General features: G+C 37.1%; 1 protein-coding gene across 1 annotated transcript in view; it reads left to right on the forward strand.

Annotated features, from left to right (window-relative positions):
• Positions 1-24,710, forward strand: part of SYT9 (synaptotagmin 9) — a 366,314-nt gene that overhangs the window by 174,586 nt on the left and 167,018 nt on the right. Inside the window, exons 2-3 of the mRNA XM_053720281.1 lie at positions 5,307-5,649; positions 14,005-14,551. Coding sequence (XP_053576256.1) covers positions 5,307-5,649; positions 14,005-14,551 — 890 coding nt within the window. The remainder of the gene's footprint in view (positions 1-5,306; positions 5,650-14,004; positions 14,552-24,710) is intronic.

The raw sequence follows: 24,710 nt of genomic DNA on the forward strand, positions 1-24,710 counted from the left end.
AATTGTAGGTAGTTTAGGTAATTAGTTTAATTATAGTGTAGTGTTAGGTGTAATTGTAACTTAGGTAAGGGTTTATTTTACAGGTACTTTTGTACTTATTTTAGCTAGGTAGTTATTAAATAGTTAATAACTATTTAATAACTATTCTACCTAGTTAAAATAAATACAAAGTTGCCTGTAAAATAAAAATAAACCCTAAGATGGCTACAATGTAATTATTATTTATATTGTAGCTATCTTAGGGTTTATTTTATAGGTATTTAGTTTTAAATAGGATTAATTTATTTAATTGTAGAAATTTAATTTTGTTTTATTTAAATTATATTTAAGTTAGGGGGGGTTAGGGTTAGATTTAGATTTAGGGGTTAATACATTTAATATAGTAGCGTCGACGTTGGGGGCGGCAGATTAGGGGTTAATAAATGTAGGTAGGTGGCGGCGATGTTAGGGACGGCAGATTAGGGGTTAATAAAATTTAACTAGTGTTTGCGAGGCGGGAGTGCGATGGTTTAGGGGTTAATACATTTATTAAAGTGGCGGCGATGTCCGGTCGGCAGATTAGGGGTTAAATAATTTTATTACAGTGTTTGCGATTTGGGGGGGGGGGCCTCGGTTTAGGGGTTAATAGGTAGTTTATGGGTGTTATTGTACTTTGTAGCACTTTAGTTAAGAGCTTTATGTTACGCGTTAGCCCATAAAACTCTTAACTACTGACTTTTATGTGCGGTAGGAGTCTGGACAGGAGAGGGTCTACCGCTCACTTTTTCAGGCGATCATAATACCGGCATTAGGCAAATCCCATTAAAAAGATAGGATACGCAGTTGACGTAAGGGGATTTGCGGAAAGCTAAAATCGCGGAAAAAAGTGAGCGGTAGACCCTCTCCTGCCTGACTCGTAATACCAGCGGGCGTTAAAAAGCAGCGTTGGGACCCCTCAACTCTGCTTTCTAAGGCTAACTCAAGACTCGTAATCTAGCCGTAATATTGTTATTCTCCTGAGCAGGTGTTTCCACAGTCAAATATTATTCAAACCTCTCTCCCTCTTATCCCTTTCCCTGTGTGCCAGGATTCTTACCTGAGTAATTCACTTGCAGTAGCTCACCCCAGGATATATCTATTCATTTAAATCCAATGTATTCTTTGGAGAAATCACTATTATTCCCACAATAATTGTAGCACACCATTATATTTGTTACAAGTAATGTTGCTGTATTGTGCGCACTGTTGGGTTACAAACATAAAGAAAACATACATTTGTTGTGCTTCTATAAAGGCCCCAGAACGGTATTTTGTTAGATCAACCAATTATTTGTTACAGTGGATCATTTTAAACCATTGTAATATCAATAGCACTAGTTGCAGAATTAGGGTCACCATGGAAACACTGAGTAAAGTCATGATGTTAATCAAGATTTCATCTCTTATCTGTCACCTAATATTTCTTAATCTGTCTATCTAAAGAGTACTCTTTTGTTGATACAAGATAGCAATGCTTTTTTTAACAGGACTCACTGATTTACATTAGATGTTACGCCTGGACTCTGGGATGTTAGTTTAATAAATATTAAGGCACATGGAAGTAAAACATTAAACTGACATGGTTGACATTTTATATAGACTTAGCATACCAATTATATTAATCACTTTCCCATAAAGATCTGCAAATCAAATGTTTTAAGTCATTTATATCCTATGTCTCTTCTGTAGTAGTTGATATATATAAACTTGTGTATTGATTTAAGGTGGAATTTGAGAATTGTATGCCCATATACAGGCAGGCTGAGTGACTGACAAATAGTGAACTTTCTCCTATATTCTATTCTCCATACTCAGAGTGCTCAGTTCACACAATGGGGTAGATTTATTAAAAGGTGAGAGAGCATGATTCGCTATAGCGAATCATGTCCGCTCGACATCCGTCAATCATCCTGATCGTATCAAGTACCGCTGCTTCTTAACTTCCGTTTCAGGTGGACCAGAAACGATGGGGCTCCGAAGCAGCATCCACTGCTTAATAAATGGAGCCCAATAGCTATATAAAGCTCCTGAGCAGGTAGTAGCTACTGATTACCAGGGTTGTGCAACTACTGATTTTGATTGGTCATGTCCTGCTTAGAAGCTTTCAGTTCCCGAGTGGGAATTACTATGGTTTAACCCTTTTGTGGCAGTGATGTTACCAGGGTGTGTACTAGCCTCCCCATGATAATGGTTGGCCCCCTAACTGTGATCACCCCTGGTTTTGCCACCACCACTTTGCTTGACCCTCCCTAATTCCAGCCTGCCTATGGCATGACTGTTCCTGACTTCCAGTCATTACCCTGCCCACAAAATACTGATGAGCCTCTGGGAAGTGCTCCCCCCATATGTCCTTTCTGGAGACTCCACATTGCTCTGTGTGGGTGTAACACATAGTTTGCAATGACCAGTAATGCAGCAATTACTTTATTTTTATTAATTTATACCTTCAACTGATTGCAGCTGATTATAAAAAATATGAGGCTGCTTGTAGTGCTACTAGTTGCAAAGAGATCATATTTATACAATCAAAGTGTATATGTTGTAGTCATTGCTAGAAAATTGCATCTATTAAAAACACACACACACACAAATAAACTTTCAAGTATTTTATTAACTCATTTAAAAACGTTTCCACTATTGCAAGATTAAAGGGACAGTCAAGTCCAAAAAAAAACCTTTCATGATTTAAATAGGTCATGTAATTTTAAACTACTTCCCAATTTACTTTTATCACCAATTTTGCTTTTTTCTCTTGGTATTCTTAGTTGAAAGCTAAAACTAGGAGGTTCATATGCTAATTTCTTAGACAGCATTGACAGTCTGTTGAATCCAACTAGTGATCCTTTTGTGATTGGATGCCACATGCAGCCCAGATCATGATGTCATCAGTGGGCAGAACTTGGCAGCCATTTAAAACTGGTCAGAAACAATATTCATTTTAAAATAACATTTTTACTGTTTCTGCTGCATGATACAAAAAGGGTGCAGGAAGTTATTTCCAGCTTAATCTAAGGTAAGACTTTAAGACGACTAAGGTGTAGACTGTCCCTTTAAAGTGTTTTACATCAGATTAGAATAATCATCACTTTTTGAAATATTCATATTAACAGTAATATAGTAACATAGTAACAGTAACATAGTAATATAGTAACAGTAATATCGTAACATAGTAACAGTAACATCGTAACATAGTAGATGAGGTTGAAATAAGACCAAAGTCCATTGATTTCACCCTATATTCACATAAGAAAAGTAAATTTCATTAGGTAATAAAAATATTATATCTGAAATATCAACAATGCTGGCATTAGGGTCTGTTTGATATTTGTTTTAAATGGTGCATTTCTGTTCTGTATGATTTGCCTATTGCAATACTTTTGTGGAAGCAAAAAAGTCTGGACATTGACGATCAACATGTATAAAATGCTAACATATAAAATAATACCTGACCTTTATATAGTCCAATTTCTATTCTCAGTAGTTCTTATGCTGCCCTAGGCACTACAAACTCTGAACCACTCCCATCCCTTATATTCACCTCATATATTTCTCGCAAACAGAGGCCAGGTACACATGAAGGGGCCATGCTCCAAACCAATAGACAACCTGGGATTATTATTCAATTTGTAATTAAAGGGAAATTATACTCAAAAGTTAATTCCTCATAAAGGGGTAGATTACAAGTGAGGCGCTATCTTAATGTGCTGCCGTAAGGGGAATTTGCCCATTTACAGACGCATGTTAAATAATCAACCATTACAAATGGCTGGATAATGGGATCCAAAGCTTACTTTTTCACTTTGCGCTAATTGCAATTAACCAGAGTTCAAACCTCTGGTTAAAAATAAAAAATTACCCCAATTGCTCCCAAATGAAAGAGGACATTACAGTAACATATTATAAAAATATGAGCATTTTTACTTTTTAAACAAAAAATAACTGCACAAACAGTTATAAGGGGTTAAAGTGAGGGGAAGTGGGGTGCCTTTACATAGGAGTCAATGGGGGCTGTGTTTTCTCCATAAATATGTATGTACAGGATATGCTTATGTACATATATATTTATGTGTTTATATGTGTATATACACATATAAACACACACACACACACATATATATATATATATATATATATATTGCTGTCCAAAGCTGCATGAGTTGCCTCCTGCACTGCATGAGGTGTTTGTGTGCAGCTACCGGCATGAAAAAGAGGCTTCCATTGGCGCCTATGGAAGCGCGCTCCCATGAGTGCTTGGCTTCCAGCATGTACATGTACGTGCGCTGGTATTACCAAGTTAAGCACAAAATATCATGCTTGCGTAAGCGAAAATGTGCGCTTAACTTGTAATCTAGCCCAAAATGTTTTCATTATGTATCATTTACACATTTTGCAATGCACTTTCAATATTTATTTTCCCTGTTTTCCCTGCAATTTAACTCTACAAAATGTTAGTGTTTCCTCTCCCTCCATCAGAGAGGCTGGGGTACTTTCCTACTTGCTGTCCAGTGATTGGTTGATATGTGCTGGAGCTCATTTATATCTCTCCCTAATTGGCCACAGCAAAGACAGTAAGGTAAACAAAATTTTTGAAGGGGTGTGTCACGGGACTCCAATATAATGGATATTTGTCTAAAAAAATGAAAGTTTTAAATCCTTTTAAACATTTATTTTGCATGCATCGTTACAATGCATTCAGTAATTGCTGATGCATAAATTACAAAACTGATTTTTAATGTCCCTTTAAATTCATAAAAAAAATATTTGGAGACTAGAACAAAGTAGTTAGAAGACAGAGAGGCCCATTTATCAAGCTCTGAATGGAGCTTGTGGGCCCGTGTTTCTGGCGGGTCTTCAGACTTGCCAGAAACAGCAGTTATGAAGCAGCGGTCTAAAGACCACTGCTTCATAACCCTGTCCGCCTGCTCAGAGCAGGCGGACAGGAATAGCCACAATTCAACCCGATTGAGTATGATCGGGTTGATTGACACCTCCCTGCTGGGCCGCGAGTATGCAGGGGGCGGTGTTGCACCAGCAGCTCTTCCGAGCTGCTGGTGCAATGCTGAATATGGAGAGCATATTGCTCTCCGCATTCAGTGAGGTCTTGCGGACCTGATCTGCACTGTCGGATCAGGTCCGCAAGACCTTTAATAAATAGGCCTCATTATGTCAGGACTATCTCTTAAAACCTGCCCCAATCCTGTTACCTTAGATACAGGCTTAGTTGGTGTAACTATAGTATGTTTTTGTCTCCCATACCAATCTGATGTTATTCATTGCATTCATTCTAGATGTTTCGGTGAGTCTGCTGTCTCTTCTGGTCACAGCCTGTGGACTTGCTCTTTTTGGTGTGTCTCTTTTTGTCTCCTGGAAACTTTGCTGGGTTCCGTGGCGGGAGCATGGCTTTAAAGGATTTAAAGAACACGATCACCTGAATTACACAGATAGCGACACTAATGATCAAGACTATAGCGACAACTATCTGGGACAGCCGTCACTTTTTCCAGAGTCCTCAATGAAGATCAGCCACACCTCACCTGATATTCCATTGGAAGCCAATACTGGACCTAAACAAAACTGTGTCCACAATGTGCGAATGCACCGCCAAATCACTGAGCCAACGTCTTCTGCCAGGTCAGTATCTGTTAATTCTGAGTGCAGTATAGAATAAGCAAGCTCAGTATTTATACTGAAACTTAACAGAAAAAAATCTTTGAAAGGAACATTAAGTCTAAAGATCTCTATCATGCATATAAACAAACAGACATAAAAAATGTTTATGATTATTTTGCATAAAATTGTTTGGTTAAAGATGTTTGCATTCATTTTGAAATATGAATTTCTAGACAAGAACAAAAAAAGCCCATCAAGTCTACCAATATTGCATATTACTGTTTTCTTAGGATAGCCTTATGCACCTCCCAGGCAGTTTTTTTATTATTTTACAGTCAGGAAACAAATGTTGCATACTGCAGTATTAACTATAATTGCATAATAGGAACAAGTCTCGTAAAGGGACATATATGGCTAAACATTTCTAATATGCATATAACAAACAAACAAAAAATAAAGATGTTTAAGATATTTTTACATAAAAAAGGTTTAGATAATGATTCTTACATTGATGTTGAAAATAACAGGACATACAGTATATGTTTCTGCACAATCAATCCATCCTTAGACACAGATGGCTCACTGGTTGAATTTATGTTATCAATTTCATCACTGGTTTTAGTTCATTTAGTTTATTAAACATGTTTAATAGTGTGTAGTAATACCAATAGGTGAAACTTGAACTTGTTAATTATTTATACAACGGACATTTTTGATTGGTTGTTAGGGCATGTAATTTTAAACAACTTTCCAATGCACTTTTATAATCAAATTTTCTTTGTTCTCCTGGTGTTCTTAGTTGAAAGCTAAACCTAGGTAGGCTCATATGCTAATTTCTAAGCCCTTGAAGGCTGCCTCATAACTGAATGAATTTGACAGTATTTCACAGCTAGAGGGTGTTAGTTCATGTGTGCCATATAGATAACATTGTGCTCACACCATTGGAGTTACTTAAGAGAGGACAAGCCTGTCAAAATAACTGAAATAAGGGGCAGTCTGCAGAGGCTTAGATACAAGGTAATCACAGAGGTAAAAAGTATATTACTATAACTGTGTTGGTTGTGCAAAACTGGGGAATGGGTAATAAAGGGATTATCTAACTTTTAAAACAATAACAATTCTGGAGTAGACTGTCCCTTTAAAGGTGCATTATCTACAAATTAGAAAGATATGCATACAGCAAGAGAAGTGCTCTACCAGGAACAAACAGCTCATTAACTTGTTCTATGGTGAAATACTGCCTAGGAGCAACCTCTTTTAGCCCAATGGTGCCTTTTACAGAGAAGAACTTTCCTGAAGTTTATCAGTCTGATCCCACCTAGTAAGGTCAGTCCAGCCCTGAAATATCAGGCAATTCCTCTAAACAAGGAAGATGGCAACGCTAGACCAAAACGATCATCTGGGGTGGCAGACTGATATACTTCAGGAAAGTTCTCCTCTGTGAAAAGCTCATTTGGGCTAAAAGATTTTGCTTCTAGGTGGTAACTCACCATAAAACAAGCTAATGAGCTGTTGTTTGTTCTTGGTAAAGCGCTTCCCTTTCTGTATTACATTATAAAGATTATTGGTTTCTTACCTGTTAAATGCAAACTTTATGGTTTACTATAATACCAGGCTGATGAAAATGTTTATGGGAAATTTAACTTAGAAATTCTGGAAATGTAATGATAAATAATGATCTTTTCTTATTACTAAATGTTTGCAATATAGCTAAATGTCTTTAAATGTAAACAATATTTTTTTAACTATTAATTAACTAATAGTCGGCCAGATTACGAGTTTTGCGTTATGAGTGGCTCTGTAATAACTTGCAAGTTATTTCCACCGCTCACCATTAATAGCGCTGCTATTACAGGTTTGCAAAAAAACGGGGTTTGCGGGCAATATGGCAGCGTTGAGCTCCATACCGCACACAAATACCAGCGCTGCTTTGAGCTGCTTTTACGTGCTTGTGCACGATTTCCCCATAGACATCAATGGGGAGAGCCGGCTAAAAAAAAGCCTAATACCTGCAATAAAGGAGCGTAAAGCTCCGTAACTCAGCCCCATTGATTCCTATGGGGAAAGAAAATTTATGTTTAAACCTAACACCCTAACATAAACCCCGAGTCTAAACACCCCTAATCTGCCGCCCCCGACATCGCCGACACCTAAATTACACTTATTAACCCCTAATCTGCCGCCCCGACATTGCCTCCACCTACATACACTTATTAACCACTAATATGCCGCCCCCAATGTCGCCGCTACCCACCTACACTTATTAACCCCTAATCTGCCGCCCCCAACATTCTAAAGTTATTAACCCCTAAACCTTTGGCCTCCCACATCACTAACACTAAATAAATATATTAACCCCTAAACCTAACCCTAAATCTAACCCTAACCCTAACACACCTAACTTTAATATAATTAAAATAAATCTAAATACAAATTACTATTATTACCTAAATAATACCTATTTTAGACTTAATACTTACCTGTAAAATAAACCCTAAGCTAGCTACAATATAACTAATAGTTATATTATAGCTATCTTAGGTTTTATTTTATTTCTAGTAAATAGTTACTAGTTAGTAAATAGTTATTAACTATTTACTAACCACCTAGTTAAAATAAATATGTTCTGAGGAAGGGGAGTTTTATTCCCCGAAATGTCAATAAATTTGACTTCTTCATTTGAAAAATCCTGGTTTGTTTCTGTTGGAGTTATTATACTTACACGGAACAATTGGGTGGCTGACGCCAGGAGGGCGGATTCACATTCAGACTGTTGTTTTATATATATATATACTGTATATACTGTGTTTATGTATATATATATACTGTATATACTGTGTTTATATGTGTATATATATATATATATATATATATATATACACATACATATGTATACATATATAAAGGATTAAAAAGATTCAGATTTACAGTATTAGGTAAGAATGGCTTTGAAAGTACAAATTCACACTAATTAGAAATGTCCTTTTCAGTTGATCGATTCTGGTGTAAGCTTCACTTTTGTTCACGGCCTTTCCTGACACCATTAAAAAACTAAATTTTAACTTTATCTACATTTAAGCTGCTTCCTAGCAGCTCCCCTGTTGCTATAAAGATGTTTCCCTTAGAAGATAGAAGAGGAATGGATTTTCCCTGACAAATTCTGATTGACCCCTTGACGTATAGCAGATTAAACTTTTTTTTTTTTTTATGACAAATGATTTGTGAGAAAGAAGTTTAAGTTAAAAAAAGTTTAAGACCACTATAACAGCTTTTTGTTAAGTCTTTGGGGGATATTTATCAAGCCGTCAACTATGCTGTATTCGCCGGCACCAATACGCTCGCCTAACATCGCGGCTGTGGACCTGAATGCGCTCTCCTTATTTATTAAAAAAGCTGTCAAAAAGCCGCGCACCAAGTACGGGGCGATGAGCAGCGGACTGTTGTTAACTAACAGTCATCAATCTCGCTGCTATTCGGCTTTTTCCCAACTTTATTTATACCCTGTCACTAAACACTGCCACTATACTAAAATGTTTAATCCTATCCCGCCGCTCCCGGACCCCGCCACAACTTTAATAAAGTTATTAACCCCTATCCCACCACTCCCGGAGCCCACCGCAACTTTAATAAAGTTATTAACCCCTATCCCACCACTCCCGGAGCCCACCGCAACTTTAATAAAGTTATTAAGCCCTATCCCGCCACTCCCGGAGCCCACTGCAACTCTAATAAAGTTATTAACCCCTATCCCGCCATTCCCAGAGCCCGCCGCAACTCTAATAAAGTTATTAACCCCTATCCCTCCGCTCCTGGAGCCCACCGCAACTCTAATAAAGTTATTAACCCATATCCCGCCACTCCCAGACCCCGCCACAACTTTAATAAAGTTATTAACCCCTATCCCACCACTCCCGGAGCCCACCGCAACTTTAATAAAGTTATTAAGCCCTATCCCGCCACTCCCGGAGCCCACTGCAACTCTAATAAAGTTATTAACCCCTATCCCGCCATTCCCTGAGCCCACCGCAACTCTAATAAAGTTATTAACCCCTATCCCTCCGCTCCCGGAGCCCACCGCAACTCTAATAAAGTTATTAACCACTATCCCGCCGCTCCCGGACCCCACTGCAACTCTAATAAAGTTATTAACCCCTATCCCTCCGCTCCCGGAGCCCACCGCAACTAAATAAATGTATTTACCCCTAAACCCCTGGCCTCCCACATCACTACCACTTACTAAACCTATTAACCCCTAAACCACCAGCCCCCCACATCGCCATAAACTAAATTAAGCTATTAACCCTAACCCTAACAACCCACTAACTTTACATTAAATAGGAACTCATCCCTATCTTATAATACATTTAAACATACCTTTAGAATTAAAATAAACTATATTAAACTACTAATTAATCTACCCTATTATACTAAAATTACATTATACTATATTAAACTATTATACTACAATTTTTTTAAACTATATTAAACTATTCATTAATCTACCCTAACTATTATACTAAAATTACATTAAACTATATTAAACTATTAGTTAACCTACCCTAACTATTATACTAAATTACATAAAACTACAAATTAAATTAACTATATTATATATTTAAAAACCTAACCCTACTCAAGTTACTTAAATCTACAATAAAGAATTACTAAGTTACCAAAAAATAACAACTAAGTTACACAAAATAAAAAAAACACTAAGTTACACAAAATAAAAACACTAAATTACACAAAATAAAAAAATAAATTATCAAATATTTAAACTAATTACAGCTAATCTAATAGCCCTATCAAAATAAAAAAGCCCCCCCCCCCCAAATAAAAAACCCTAGCCTACAATAAACTACCAATGGCCCTTAAAAGGGCCTTTTGCGGGGCATTGCCCCAAAGAAATCAGCTCTTTTACCTGTAAAATAAAATACAAACACCCCTCCAACAGTTAAACCCACCACCCACACAACCAAACCCCCCAAATAAAATCCTATCTAAAAAACCTAAGCTCCCCATTGCCCTGAAAAGGGCATTTGTATGGACATTGCCCTTAAAAGGGCATTTAGCTATTCCCCCCCCCCAAGGTGCCTAACCTAAAATTAAACCCACCCAATAAACCCATAAAAAAACTTAACACTAACCCCCGAAGATCCACTTACAGTTTTCGAAGACCCGACATCCATCCTCATCCAAGCAGCAGAAGTCCTCAGCCAAGCTGGCAGAAGTCTTCATCCAAGCGGGCCCAAGTCTTCATCCAACTGGGCAGAAGTCTTCATCCAGATGGCATCTTCTATCTTCATCCAGCGGGGAGTGGCTACATCTTCAAGACATCCGGCACGGAGCATCCTCTTCTTACGATCGTCGCTGAAGAATGAAGTTTCCTTTAAATGACGTCATCCAAGATGGCGTCTCTTACATTCCGATTGGCTGATAGTATTCTAACAGCCAATTTGAATTAAGGTGGAAAAAATCCTATTGAGCTTTCATCCTATTGTCTGATCCAATCAGCCATTAGGATTGAGCTCGTATTCTATTGGCTGATTGGAAGCCAATAAGATGAAAGCTCAATCCTATTGGCTGATTGCAACAGCCAATAGGATTTTTCCACCTTAATTCCTATTGGCTGATAGAATTCTATCAGCCAATTGGAATGTAAGAGATGCCATCTTCTATGACGTCATTTAAAGGAAACTTCATTCTTCAGCGGCGATCGTAAGAAGAGGATGCTCCGCGCCGGATGTCTTAAAGATGGAGCCGCTCCACGCCGGATGGATGAAGATAGAAGATGCCGTCTGGATAAAGTCTTCTGCCCGGTTGGATGAAGACTTCGGCTGGCTTTGCTGAGGACTTCTGCCGCTTGGATGAGGATGGATGTCAAGTCTTCGAAAACTGTAAGTGGATCTTCGGGGGTTAGTGTTAGGTTTTTTTAAGGGTTTATTGGGTGGGTTTTTATTTTAGGTTAGGGACTTTGGGCGGAAAAAGAGCTAAATGCCCTTTTAAGGGCAATGCCCATACAAATGCCCTTTTCAGGGCAATGGGGAGCCTAGGCTTTTTTAGATAGGTTTATATCTGGGGGGTTTGGTTGTGTGGGTGGTGGGTTTAACTGTTGGGGGGGTGTTTGTATTTTATTTTACAGGTAAAAGAGCTGGGGCAATGCCCGGCAAAAGGCACTTTTAAGGGCCATTGGTAGTTTAGTGTAGGCTAGGTTTTTTTTTATTTGGCGGGGGGGGGGGGTATTTTGATAGGGCTATTAGATTAGGTGCAACTAGTTTAAATATTTTATTTCTTTTTTATTTTGTGTAACTTAGTGTTTATTATTTTGTGTAATTTAGTGTTTTTTATTTTGTGTAACTTAGTTGTTATTTTTTTGTAACTTAGTAATTCTTTATTGTAGATTTAATTAGCTTGAGTAGGGTTAGGTTTTTAAATATGTAATATATTTAATTTAATTTGTAGTTTAATGTTATTGTAGTATAATAGTTAGGGTAGGTTAATTGATTGTTTAATATAGTTTAATGTAATTTAGTATAATAGTTAGGGTAGGTTAATATAGTTTATTTTAATTCTACAGGTAAGTTTAAATGTATTATAAGATAGGGATGAGTTACTATTTAATGTAAAGTTAGTGGGTTGTTAGGTTTAGGGGTTAATAGCTTAATTTAGTTTATGGCAATGTGGGGGGCTGGCGGTTTAGGAGCTAATAGGTTTAGTAAGTGGTAGTGATGTGGGAGGCCAGGGGTTTAGGGGTTAATACATTTATTTAGTTGCGGAGGGGTCCGGGAGCGGCGGGATAGGGGTTAATAACTTTACTAGAGTTGCGATGGGCTCCGGGAGCGGCGAGATAGGGGTTAATACATTTATTTAGTTGTGGCAGTGTCAGGGAGTGGCGGGATAGGTGTTAATATAATTATTTAGTTGTGGTGGGGTCCGGGAGCGGCAGAATAGGGGTTAATATATTTATTTAGTTGCGGCCGGTTCGGGGAGCGGCAGAATAGGGGTTAATATATTTATTTAGTTGTGGCGGGGTCAGGGAGTGGCAGAATAGGGGTTAATAACATTATGTAGGTGACTGCGGTGTCGGGGGGCAGATTAGGGGTGTTTAGACTCCGGGCTTTTGTTAAGGTGTTAGGAGTAAACGTAACTTTTATTCGAGCATAGAAATCAATAGGATATCTGGCAGCATCGAACATAAGCTTTTGCTGCTTTCAGACTCCCATTGATTCTTATGGCATCCGCGGCCCCCAGGGTGGCGGATTGAAAACCAGGTATGCTGGGCTGGAATAGTGGCGAGCGTATCTGTTAGAAGTTTGATAAATGGCAAAAGTTTTCAGATAGTGCCGAATTTGTATTCGGGACATCTGTAATGATGTAAGCATCGATCTGTGTCGGACTGAGACCAGCAGATCGTATGTTACATCACAAATTCCAACTTTTGCCGGTTTGTAGGCTTTGATAAATATGTCGAATCAGGCTCGCCACAATTACTCTGTGGAATTCCAGCGTATTTTTGGTTGACGGCTTGATAAATAGGCCTTATAATATTTACTATTTATTGTTGTAGGTTTGCAACCACCACACTTTGAATTTTATATGTGTTACAAAAAAAGTACATAGTTTTCATACGTTAATTATAAAACTGACATAATTATGTTAAATAATGTTATTATTATGTGAAGCCTTGGCTTTAAATATGTGTTTAACCCTATTAAAGTTCTGCATTACTGATCCTGATCTGTATATGACAAGTGATTTGTGACTACGTTCGTATGCTGATCACATACCATGGGCTCCATTAAACAAGCAGCCATTGCTGATTGGGAGCCCCAGCGTTTCTTTGGAACAAGCCTGAAACGCTAGTTAAGTAGCAGTGTTCATAAGACCACTGCTACTTAGCCTATCCACAACACATTAGGTAGCAGATTGCAATTATCTCGATCGGATCAGATCGAGATGATTGACAGCCCCCTCTTGCGCTTGATTGGCCACATTTAAGCAGCATTGCACAATCAACGAATGGTGCAATGTTAACAGCGGTCAGTGTACTGCTGCCCACTCACCGTGAGGCTGGGCAGACGAGGTTCAAGAGCACAAAACTCATCCCAGCCTTTGATAAATGAAGCCCTTTGTCACGATCAGTATCGGCAGTCCAATGTGTTCCTTAGTGGATTTTAACTTTGCATTTAACCTGTTTGTGAGTGTTAAGCACACAGGGACACATATTTTTACAATAATAACATTCTCTAACACATTAGATAATTTTACAATTGAACAATTATGTTCCTTTAATTGCAGTTTCAAAATATATTACAATTATAGGTGTATATTGTAGTAGTTTATCTGTGACATTTTGTTCTTTTTTCGTTTTTTAAGACACAATTCCATTCGAAGACAGCTGAATCTTTCAAACCCGGATTTTAACATTCAACAGTATCAAAAGCAGGAACAATTAACTGGAATTGGACGTATAAAGCCTGAACTATATAAGCAAAGGTCTGTGGAAACTGACGATGGCCGAAGGAGTAACAGCAAATCTTGTGGGAAGATTAATTTTATCATTAAATATGATTGTGACCTAGAAAAACTTATAGTTAAAATACACAAAGCAGTTAGTCTGCCCGCAAAGGATTTCTCTGGAACATCAGACCCTTATGTGAAGATTTATTTACTTCCAGATAGAAAAACTAAACACCAGACTAAAGTACATAGAAAAACACTCAATCCTGTGTTTGATGAAGTTTTTTTATTCCCTGTTCCTTATAATGAGTTGGCCACAAGGAAACTCCATTTTTCTGTGTACGACTTTGACCGATTCTCAAGACATGATTTAATCGGACAGGTCATAGTAGATAATTTTTTAGACTTGGCAGATTTTCCAAGGGAAAGTAATATTTGGAGGGATATTGAACACGTCACTAATGTAAGTATTACACAAGTTTTTCTGCAAATATATTGTGCATTTATCTAGCATGTCAGTAAATCAGCAACTGGCTTGATTCATAATGGAATAATGTAGAGATATGTCTAAATGTCTTAGCAATAGGAAAAACAATAATCTTGTTTATTATAACCAACTGGAACTAGAGGTCTATAACAGTGGTCATAAGGGTGTTAATGGCGCCATCTTAAAAAAGATAACACCATTGTGTGCCTGGGAAGGTACTGAATAATGGTGTTTAAAGGGGTAGTGAGATAGGAGAGAACTTTTGATGAAAGGTTGGTAATATTTGAATTGCTTATAAAGGAATATGTGCTATGATAGGTGGCCTTTATCTGCTTTCCCAGACAATGGCCTCTAGTTATTAAGGTCTGGAGGACCTGATCCGACACTGCGGATCAGGTCCGCCAGACCTCGCTGAATAAGGTGAGCAATACGCACGCTCGCCATATTCAGCATTGCACCAGCAGCTCACAACACCGCCCCCTGCAGACTTGCGGCCAATAGGCCGCCAGCAGGGGGTGTCAACCCGATCGTCCGGCGATGTCCTTACGGAGCTTGATAACTAGATGCCAATATCACAAGAGCCACAATAGAAGCATACAATGCCCGAAAATCAACACTTACCCACCACCCTGTTTAATAAAAACAAAAATCGCAGAATTTTCAAAATTAAAATAACTAAAATAAGAAGCAAAATTATAAATCAGTTTAGCATAGCATTATTGTATACTATTCTGATCTTTAAATGTTTACCATAATATAACAGATGTGATTCATCTCCCTCTCAGCCAATAGTGAAAGTATGGACTCAAGTTAAAATAAATATAAAAATCAGTTTTGTTCATGTATTTTTTTATTTTTTTTAAAAAAAGTGATTTAACACAAGCATATTATTAGTCCCTGTGGAAAACAAAGATCATTTTTCTATACAAGATATGATTTTTTATATGCATAAGTAAATTACATTGAAAAACTTCACTAAATGCAAACCCTATCCCACAAAGGATGGCTACCCTTGATGTATACTGACAGCAATCATTAATATAGGCAAAAATACGCCTGCAATAAATTATTTAGGGATTTGCAAAATTAGGAAAGGGTTCATACATTTCATCCTACTTTATGAATTTCAGCAACACGTCAACGTTAACAATAGCAAGACCAACATATTACCATTTTAAATGCTAAAACCCAAAAAGTGTAAAGGGTTACTTTAAAGGGACAATGAATTTAGCCAAGCAGCTGATAAGAGTTAATTATATTCAGAGTAGCTGCAGGAATACCCTTGGGGGTTGACTTCTACAGTTGCTTCTTGTATCCATAACTTTTCTAATATTGCAGTACTGACATGTTCAGTATATGTGACAGTTTCAACAGGCAAATGCCACTATTTCAAATGGCAAAGGAAAGGTAAAGGAACGATTTGTAAACATATTAGTAATAGAAACATAGAAACACAGATTTTGATGACAGGTAAGAACCATAGGCTTAACAAGTCTGCCCAAAATTTCTTAAAAGTATAAACTTATCTAGTTGGTAGCAAAGCCTTATGCTTATCCCAGGCATTCTTATATTCCCCCATAATGTTTGTCATTACCAACTCTTGTGGAAGTTTATTTCGTGGGGTCCATTTATTAAGCAGCGGATGTAGCTTGGAGCACCATCGTTTCAGGTCCACCTGAAACGGAAGTTAAGAAGCAGCGGTCATGACCACTGCTACTTAACTTCTCCACCACCTTTTAAGTGGCAGACTGAAATCATCCCGATCCGATCAGGATGATTGACGGCCCCTGCTAGTGGCCGATTGGCAACCAGTGAGCAGGGGGTGGTTTTGCACAAGCATTTCACCAGAAGGTCGAGTGGACATGATTCGCTACAGCAAATCATGTCCGCTCAACTATAGATTAATCTTCCTCCCATGAATCAATCACCCTTTTTTTGTAAAGTGCTTCCACAAATTACTCCTAAATCCCTTCATCTTGAGATTATGACCCCTTGTTCTTGAATTTTTCTTTTTATGAAAAATACTCACAGTCTTAGCTTTACTAAGCCCCATAATATACTTGAAAGTAACTATCATTTCACCTCTTTCCCTTCTCTCCTTTAAAGGATTACTTTCTGTTATAATTTTTAAGCTAAACAACTAACATATTAAAGTTAATAAACATTAATTAAAACCTACTGACCTATATTTTCTCCAAAATGAAGTTTCATAACGTTCTAAAAGTTATATCTTTTATTCGCCGATGATGTCACGTTATCCTGCCCACTATTTTCAGCACTGCATGTTCAAAATACTTAAACCAATAACTTTGTGTTTAAAGCGCCATTTTGAAACCTAGGTATTGTAAACGGATTGGTACAGAGCAAAGGATACCCACAGAGTGGGTTTGGAAAACAATTATATTTGCAGACAAGATTTCTGATATACGGTAGAGATATGTTAATGAAATGCTATTGATAAAAAGCGTATTTGTGGTAGTTAGTTAGTAACAGGCATAGAAAATATTTACTTACAGTGGCCCTTTAAGCTATACATTTTTAAGTAATTAAGCCTCTCCTGATAAATGTTATTTAAATTTTACTTTTTTACACCCTATACCATTTTAGTAGCCCTTATTTACAAAGATTTCAGTTTGTTTATATCCTTCTGGAGATATGGCCTCCAAAACTGCACACAATACTCAAGATAAGGCCTAAATAGTGATCTGTAAATTGGCTTAATAACCTTACTATTCCTGCTGCAGACACCGCTACCAAAGCAACAAGCATTCTACTGGCCTTACTCGCTAAAATACTACATTGTGAACTAAATTTTAAGTCTTCTGAAATAATAATTCCCAAGTCTAATTCCTCAATTGTAAGTAAAAAAACTGTTGCTGAGTCTGTAATTACCATTTGATTTTTCTTTCTTAAATGCATAATTTTGCACTTTGAAACTATAAACTTTAGATACCAGTCATGTGTACAATCCTCCAATTTTGTTATATCACTTCTCATTTGATCTACCCCTGGAACATCAACTCTATTATACATTTTTGTATCATTGGCCACCAGACATAGCCCTTTGCTGATATTACTGTAGCCCTTTACTTATATCACTAATACATATATATAACAAAACAGGCCCCAGAACTGACCCCTGAGGAACTTTTACTCCATTTACTAAGGCACTGTGTTGTCTATCCTTAAGCCAGCATTCCACCCAGTTTACAATTTTTGAGTCTAGACCAAGGAGATACAATTTATAAACTATTTTGTTTTATGGGATTGTGTCAAATGCTTTGCTTAAATCAATATACGCTACATGAACTGCTCCACCCTGGTCTAATACTTTAGTTATATAATCAAATAAGCCAATCAGATTAGTCTGACATGGTCTCCCTAAAAGTAAAACCATGTTGTCATTGGTCCTCTAAATGTTTTGTCTTTATCACTCCAGCAAGTCAAATAAACTCCATCAAGTTAAATGGATTATTGGGATCATGTTAAAGGGGAGAACATGTTATAGTAACATATCCCTTTAAATACACCTAGAAAATAGAAGGAACACACTTGTAGCTGCACCAGTCGTTGTAACTACTATTAAAGCACCTCCCAGCTTCCCTGTGTTGATCTTGCTTCTAATGCAGAGCTCCCTCATTTTTGTTTTTCACTGTTTAATAGTAGCCTGATCCCTTCATGTCTTGAGGTGCTGGAAGCAACATATTTCCAATTAAAATTGCAACATTTTGCTTAAGCTGTTATTAATGTTGACAGGTCGCTGTGGACATTTAAATAGTAAACATCTTAAATGCAGAAACAGCTGTAAGATTATTTGTTGGTAAAATGTTAATTTATGCCCATATTTATTCACTTACAGGGAAACATTTAACCCTCGTAGGGCCAATCCTATTAATGGGTGATTAAATTAACAAGAAAACACTGAAAAACAAGTACATATATTAAGGTGGGTGAATGGGCAGACCATTTACACCTCTTGTCAAACACTGTCTCTTAAAATTAGCATCACACAATTTCCCAAAATACTGCACGCCAATATATTTTCGGGGTCAGTGAAATACATGCAACCTGTAGATGGAGGAAAAAATGTATTATATTTAAAGGGACACTGAACCCAAATTTTTTATTTCGTGATTCAGATAGAGCATGTAATTTTAAGCAACTTTCTAATTTACTCCTATTATAAATTTTTCTTCGTTCACTTGCTATCTTTATTTGAAAAAGAAGGCATCTAAGCTTCTTTTTTGCTTCAGACCTCTGGACAGCACTTTTTTATTGGTGGATGAATTTATCCACCAATCAGCAAGAATAACCCAGGTTATTCACCAAAAATGGGCCGGCATCTAAACTTACATTCTTGCATTTCAAATAAAGATACCAAAAGAAGGAAGAAAATTTGATAATAGGAGTAAATTAGAAAGTCTCTTAAAATTGCATGCTCTATCTGAATCACGAAAGAAAAAAATTGGGTTCAGTGTCCCTTTAACAAAATGGAACTATGAATTACATGAAAATAAACTCATTAAAAGAAAATAGAAGTGCAAAAAGAAAATGCTCTAATAAGAAGTTAAATACATAGTTAAAGGGACACTGAACCCAACATTTTTCTTTTGTGCTTCAGATAGAGCAGCAATTTTAAGCAACTTTTTCATTTACACCTATTATCAATTTTTCTGCGTTCTCTTGCTTTCTTTATTTGAAAAAGAAGGCATCTAAGCTATTTCTTGGTTCAGAACCATGGAAAGCACTTGTTTATTGGTGGGTGAATTTATCCACCAATCAGCAAGAACAACCCAGTTTGTTCACCAAAAATGGACCGGCATCTAAACTTAAATTCTTTCATTTCAAATAAAGATAGCAAGAGAAAGAAGACAATTTGATAATAGGAGTAGAAAGTTGCTTAAAATTGCATGCTCTATCTGAATTACAAAATAGAAAATTTGGGTTCAGTGTCCCTTTAAAGGGATAGTTTAGTAAAGATGAAGCTTTCAAGATTCAGATAGGACATGCAATTTTAAACAACTTTCCAATTTACTTTTATCATCTAATTTGAATTATTCCCTTGGTATTCTTTGTTTAAAGTTAAACCTAGGTAGGCTCATATGCTAATTTCTAAGCCCTTGAAGACTGCCTCTTATCTCAGTACATTTTGACAGTTTTTCACAGTAAGACAGCGCTAGTTCATGTGTGCCATATAGATAACATTCAGGTAGATTACGTAATTTCAGTGTTAAAACAGCAACGCAGCCATTACAAGCCTTTTAGCCTGTAACGCAACGTCAGTCCCGCCCTCATAAAAATGACTTTTTTTTTCATGGGACTTCCATAGTGCTGCCATTACGAGTTTTGCGGTGAGGCTAAAAAGCTTGCATTACAGCCTATACCAACACGATCCGTACCGCCATCTGAGAGCAGTAGTTATGAGTTTTACGCAATTAAACTGTAACATAAAACTCATAACTAAAGTGTTACAAAGTACACTAACACCCATTAACTACCTATTAACCCCTAAACCGAGGCCCTCCCACATTGCAAATACTATATTAGTTATTAACCCCTAATATGCCGATCCCGACATCGCCGCCACTAAAACAATTTATTAACCCCTATTCCACTGCTCCCGACATCGTCACCACTGTAATAAAGTTATTAACCCCTAAACCGCCGCCCTCCCGCATTGCAAACTCTATTTAAATATTACTAACCCTAATCTGCCGTCCGCCCACATCTCCCCCACTATACTAAAGTTATTAACCCCTATTCCGTCGCTCTCCGACACCACCACCACTATAATAAACCTATTAACCCCTAAACCAAAAGCCCCCCACATCACAATAAACTAATTTAAACTAGTAACCTCTAAACTCCAACAAAAACCTAAGCTACCCATTGCCCTGAAAAGGGCATTTTATGGGCATTGCTCTTTAAAGGGCATTCAGCTCTTTTGCTTGCCCTGAAAAGGGCATTTAGCTCTTTTAAGATAGCTCAAACCCTAATCTAAAAAAAAAAAAAACACCCAAAAAAAGTTTAAAACATCCTAACACTAACCCCCAAAGAACCACTTACAGTTGCTGAAGTCTGGACATCCAAGCAGCGAGAGGTTTTCAACCAGGCGGCGAGGTCTTCATCCATCCAGGCGGCGTCTTTTATCTTCATCCCGGCGGCGCGGAGCAGGTCCCTCCTGAATACATTCGGCGTGGAGCATCCTCTTCATACGGTTGCCGCCGTGGGGCTGCGTTATGGAGCTTTTCATTCCCCAATCGCAGTTGTTAGGTTTTTTCTAACATGCTCTCCCCATTGATGTCTATGGGGAAAGCGTGCATGAGCACGTCTAAACAGCGCTTGTATTTTGTGTGGTATGGAGCTCAATGCAACCATATCGCACGCACAAGCCGGCTGTTTAAAAACTTGTAATGGCAGCGCTATGAAGGGTGGAATAACGCAACTTTTGTTGCGTTCGTTAAATACCCTCTATTGCGCATAACTTGTAATCTACCTGATTGTGCACTAACTGTACTCAAGTTAAATCAATAGCGCTCCTATTCTTGCACTGAAGACGAAAGTAAAAAGCGCAAAAAGGTACAATAGTTAAACTGCGTTAAAGAAACACATACCTATGTTCTTCACTTAAAATAAAATGTTATTTTTAATGATACTGTGTGTGTATATATATATATATATATATATATATATATATGTGTGTACGTGTGTGTGTGTTTATATATATATATATATATATATATATATGTATATATATATATTTTATATATGTGCTTTGGGAAACAAAGCAAAGAGTCCACATAAAAGTTTCCAAACAGGGGAATTCACGTGGGATTTTAATAAATACCGTCTTTCCTTATGATTTGTTGCTGTGATATATATGAAAATAAAGAGATAAAAGAACGACCGCTTTTGGGGGTTTACTCACAGAGTTTAACCTTTATCTTATGAGTTAAGTTTATTTCAAGGGAGAGACCTTCCAGGCACCAAGGTTGTCTCACCACACTGTGCCCTCCTTTATTTGAAGTGCTTTCTTGTGCCCCTGCGGTTTATCTGCTTTGATTACTTTTGTGGTATGGTAAGTAGGAGAAGAGTATCTCAAAACATATGGAAAAGAGAACAGGACAAGCCAATTCTGCAATACTGTGTTTTAATGTTAACAGTTATTTATTTATTTAGGGCTATTAATATTATTTAAGGTTTATTTTTTTATTAACATGATATACAAAAAACATATATTGTGTTTCTTTTTAAAAAAAATATGTTTTCATTTTTTCTCTCTTCTCTTTTCTTTTTTATAAGAGATAGTTATATGGTTAAGATTGGATCTATATTCAGCTATCTAATTTTCATATACTTGATAGTTTGGAAACAAAGTTTACATTTATATTACCATTTTTATTATTTACAATGTTCATAACCAGTACCTTGTGTTCTATCCCCACCTATAATTATTATTTACTTATATTTAGATCCCCATCCTTATAAGATTGGTTATTGTTGTACTTATGAATTGTATTTTCTCTACTATCGAAAAAATTGTTTTTGAATATATCACGATATATGTTTTCATGCACTATTAATATTATAGGCTTCTATATATATGAAGTCTTAGAATTGAATTGTTTACACATGTATACATATTTACAAGAAAAATAATGAGTGGTTGGCTTGTTTACAGCAAACGATCTTATCATATATTACAGGTGTAACCTTTATTCTATTTATTTAATGATACCTGGATTGGTTGTGTTGCTGTATATAAGTCCATTCACACCTTGAACACATCACCTCTGATGAAGCGCATGTGCGCATGCGTGAAACGCGTCAGGTGTTTGTGTCCTGGCTTCACCTTTGTACCTGCACTCTGCCAATAAACTGGTTTTGAACTGACCTTGGATGTAGCTTCGGCCTCAATGCTTCCCTCCTCTGGGGATTTCTTGCTTCTTATATACAGCGGATGAGATACCGCATTGACTGTAAGCTACTTGGAACCCGCATCCAGACCTAAGAGCCTTCTACCTTTGGGACCCAGTGGACGCCTGGTACGTTCCTGCGGATCTTCCGTGCGACGCTGCACGTATTCCTCACGTCTGACACTGTTCAGCGTACCTGATGTGTGATGTGGCACATCATTCTGACGTCAGAGCTCTTGGCCATTGAGGACGACGAGAGACGCGGACACAGACGGTACATACTCCCCCCGTCGGAACTGGTGAGCTTTTGCCCTACTGGGATCTTCGGAGGAAGTTGTTTAGTACTGTATGTCTACCTAAATGAACTGTTTGGTCCGCTAAATCTGAAGGTACTTCACGGCTTATTTACTTAACACACCTGGATTGTGTCTTGGCCCTGAGGTTGTAAAAAAGGGAACTTTATTCACACTACGGTCCATCACCTTGGAACTTTCCATAGCGCTGTGATTACACACAGACTAGCGCAATATATTGGGACGGAATACTCAATTTTCTGGACTTAATGTGGACAGCTCCATACTTGATATACATATTTTTATACTATAAATTCTTTTGATATTTTTTACATCATCTGACATGTTAAGATCCACACTCTATATATAGCGTTTGGAGTACACAGTACGAATTTACTTGCTTTTATACTTTAATAACAATTTAGAGTTAACAGTCAGATTTAATATTAGTAGGAGTCCACAAGTGTTTAAAGTCCCTATTGTTTTTCCTTTGATTGCTCCTGATTTAGATTTATCTCAGCTGATATATCTAGGGTTCTGTTGGTTCATATTATATTAATATTGTATATTTGTACTTTAGTACACTCTCCATAATGGCAACAATGACAGTACCCACAGGGGTTATAAATGAAACAAAAAGAAAACGCATTATGGAGAATGCACTTAAAGGTGAAAGCCAGACATTGGTTCTGGAAAATGAGGATGACACTACAAATGCATTTTCTAAATTAGAACTATTGAGGTTTAAGGAGACCAATTTGTGGTGGGATATAGAGTTCTTAGAACTCTATATATCTGAACGCAAGGTACCTAGGGGATTAAGAATGAAAAAATACCCCTCCTTTGCGCTCAGTAACCCAACATTTATGGAAGAATGGAATGAGAATTTAACCAACTGTTCTATAATATTGATCAAACAGTTATTAAACCACAAAAAAGTAGAAAGGGAACAGGTCCTTGTTGAAATCAATAATGTTATTGAGACACTTAAACCCTTTGAATCCACTCAGAAATATATTGATTACACGAAGCAACTAATTGAGACAATTGATATGATAATCTTGATACAGTTCTATCTGAAAGAAAGGTACAAAAATACCAGAGAGATGTTAAGGATTATGAACTGAATATAGTATATTCCTGGCAACAACATAAACCGGTTAGATCAAATTGGTCATCTAATAAGAACAATAAGAACAAAAATAAAAATAAAAAAGGTAATAAAAATAAGTCTGATAGAAGTAAACATGTTACTTTTTCAAGCATAGACACTGATGGTCAAGACACCAGTGCTCAATCTTTAGAAGGAGAACATTCACAAGATCTCCCTGTACTAGAAAATACTAGTTTAGACTCTAATCCCAATAGAAAAATGTTAAAAACTTTGGTTAAGCCACCTGCTCAAACAAGTACCCCTATAAGACCATCAGATAAAGCTAATAATGAGCAAACTGAGCCTACTTTTCGTTACCCCAGCAGAGTCAGAAAAAATGTAAAGAAGTAGCGGTTATTAACCTCTCTGATTATACTTTGTCTAGCACAGAAACTAATCTGTTAAATAAAGGTTTGTCATATGCACCATCACATAACTTTGATTTTGTGAATACACTTATAGACATAAATAGATTTGTTCGTAAGATTGTCTTGAAAAGACACTTCAAAGAAAATCCAATGGATCACTTACCTCTAACAACTCAGATACCTATCAAATATGATACTGTGGGACTTAGGTATACTGATTTGCTAGATCTCACTAATTTAACTTCTTTACAGCAGGAATCCATTAGAATTCCTGACACTTTGGTTGATAATTGCACATCTTTTAAATTCAAAAACACATCTCACTTTTACCCAATTCATGCTAGACATCATCTATTAGATGTATACCAGAGAGTGGTAGAAAAGGAACTGACTGACCTATTTAGA

This window comes from Bombina bombina, chromosome 7, assembly GCF_027579735.1.
Source record: "Bombina bombina isolate aBomBom1 chromosome 7, aBomBom1.pri, whole genome shotgun sequence".
Taxonomy (NCBI): Eukaryota; Metazoa; Chordata; class Amphibia; order Anura; family Bombinatoridae; genus Bombina; species Bombina bombina.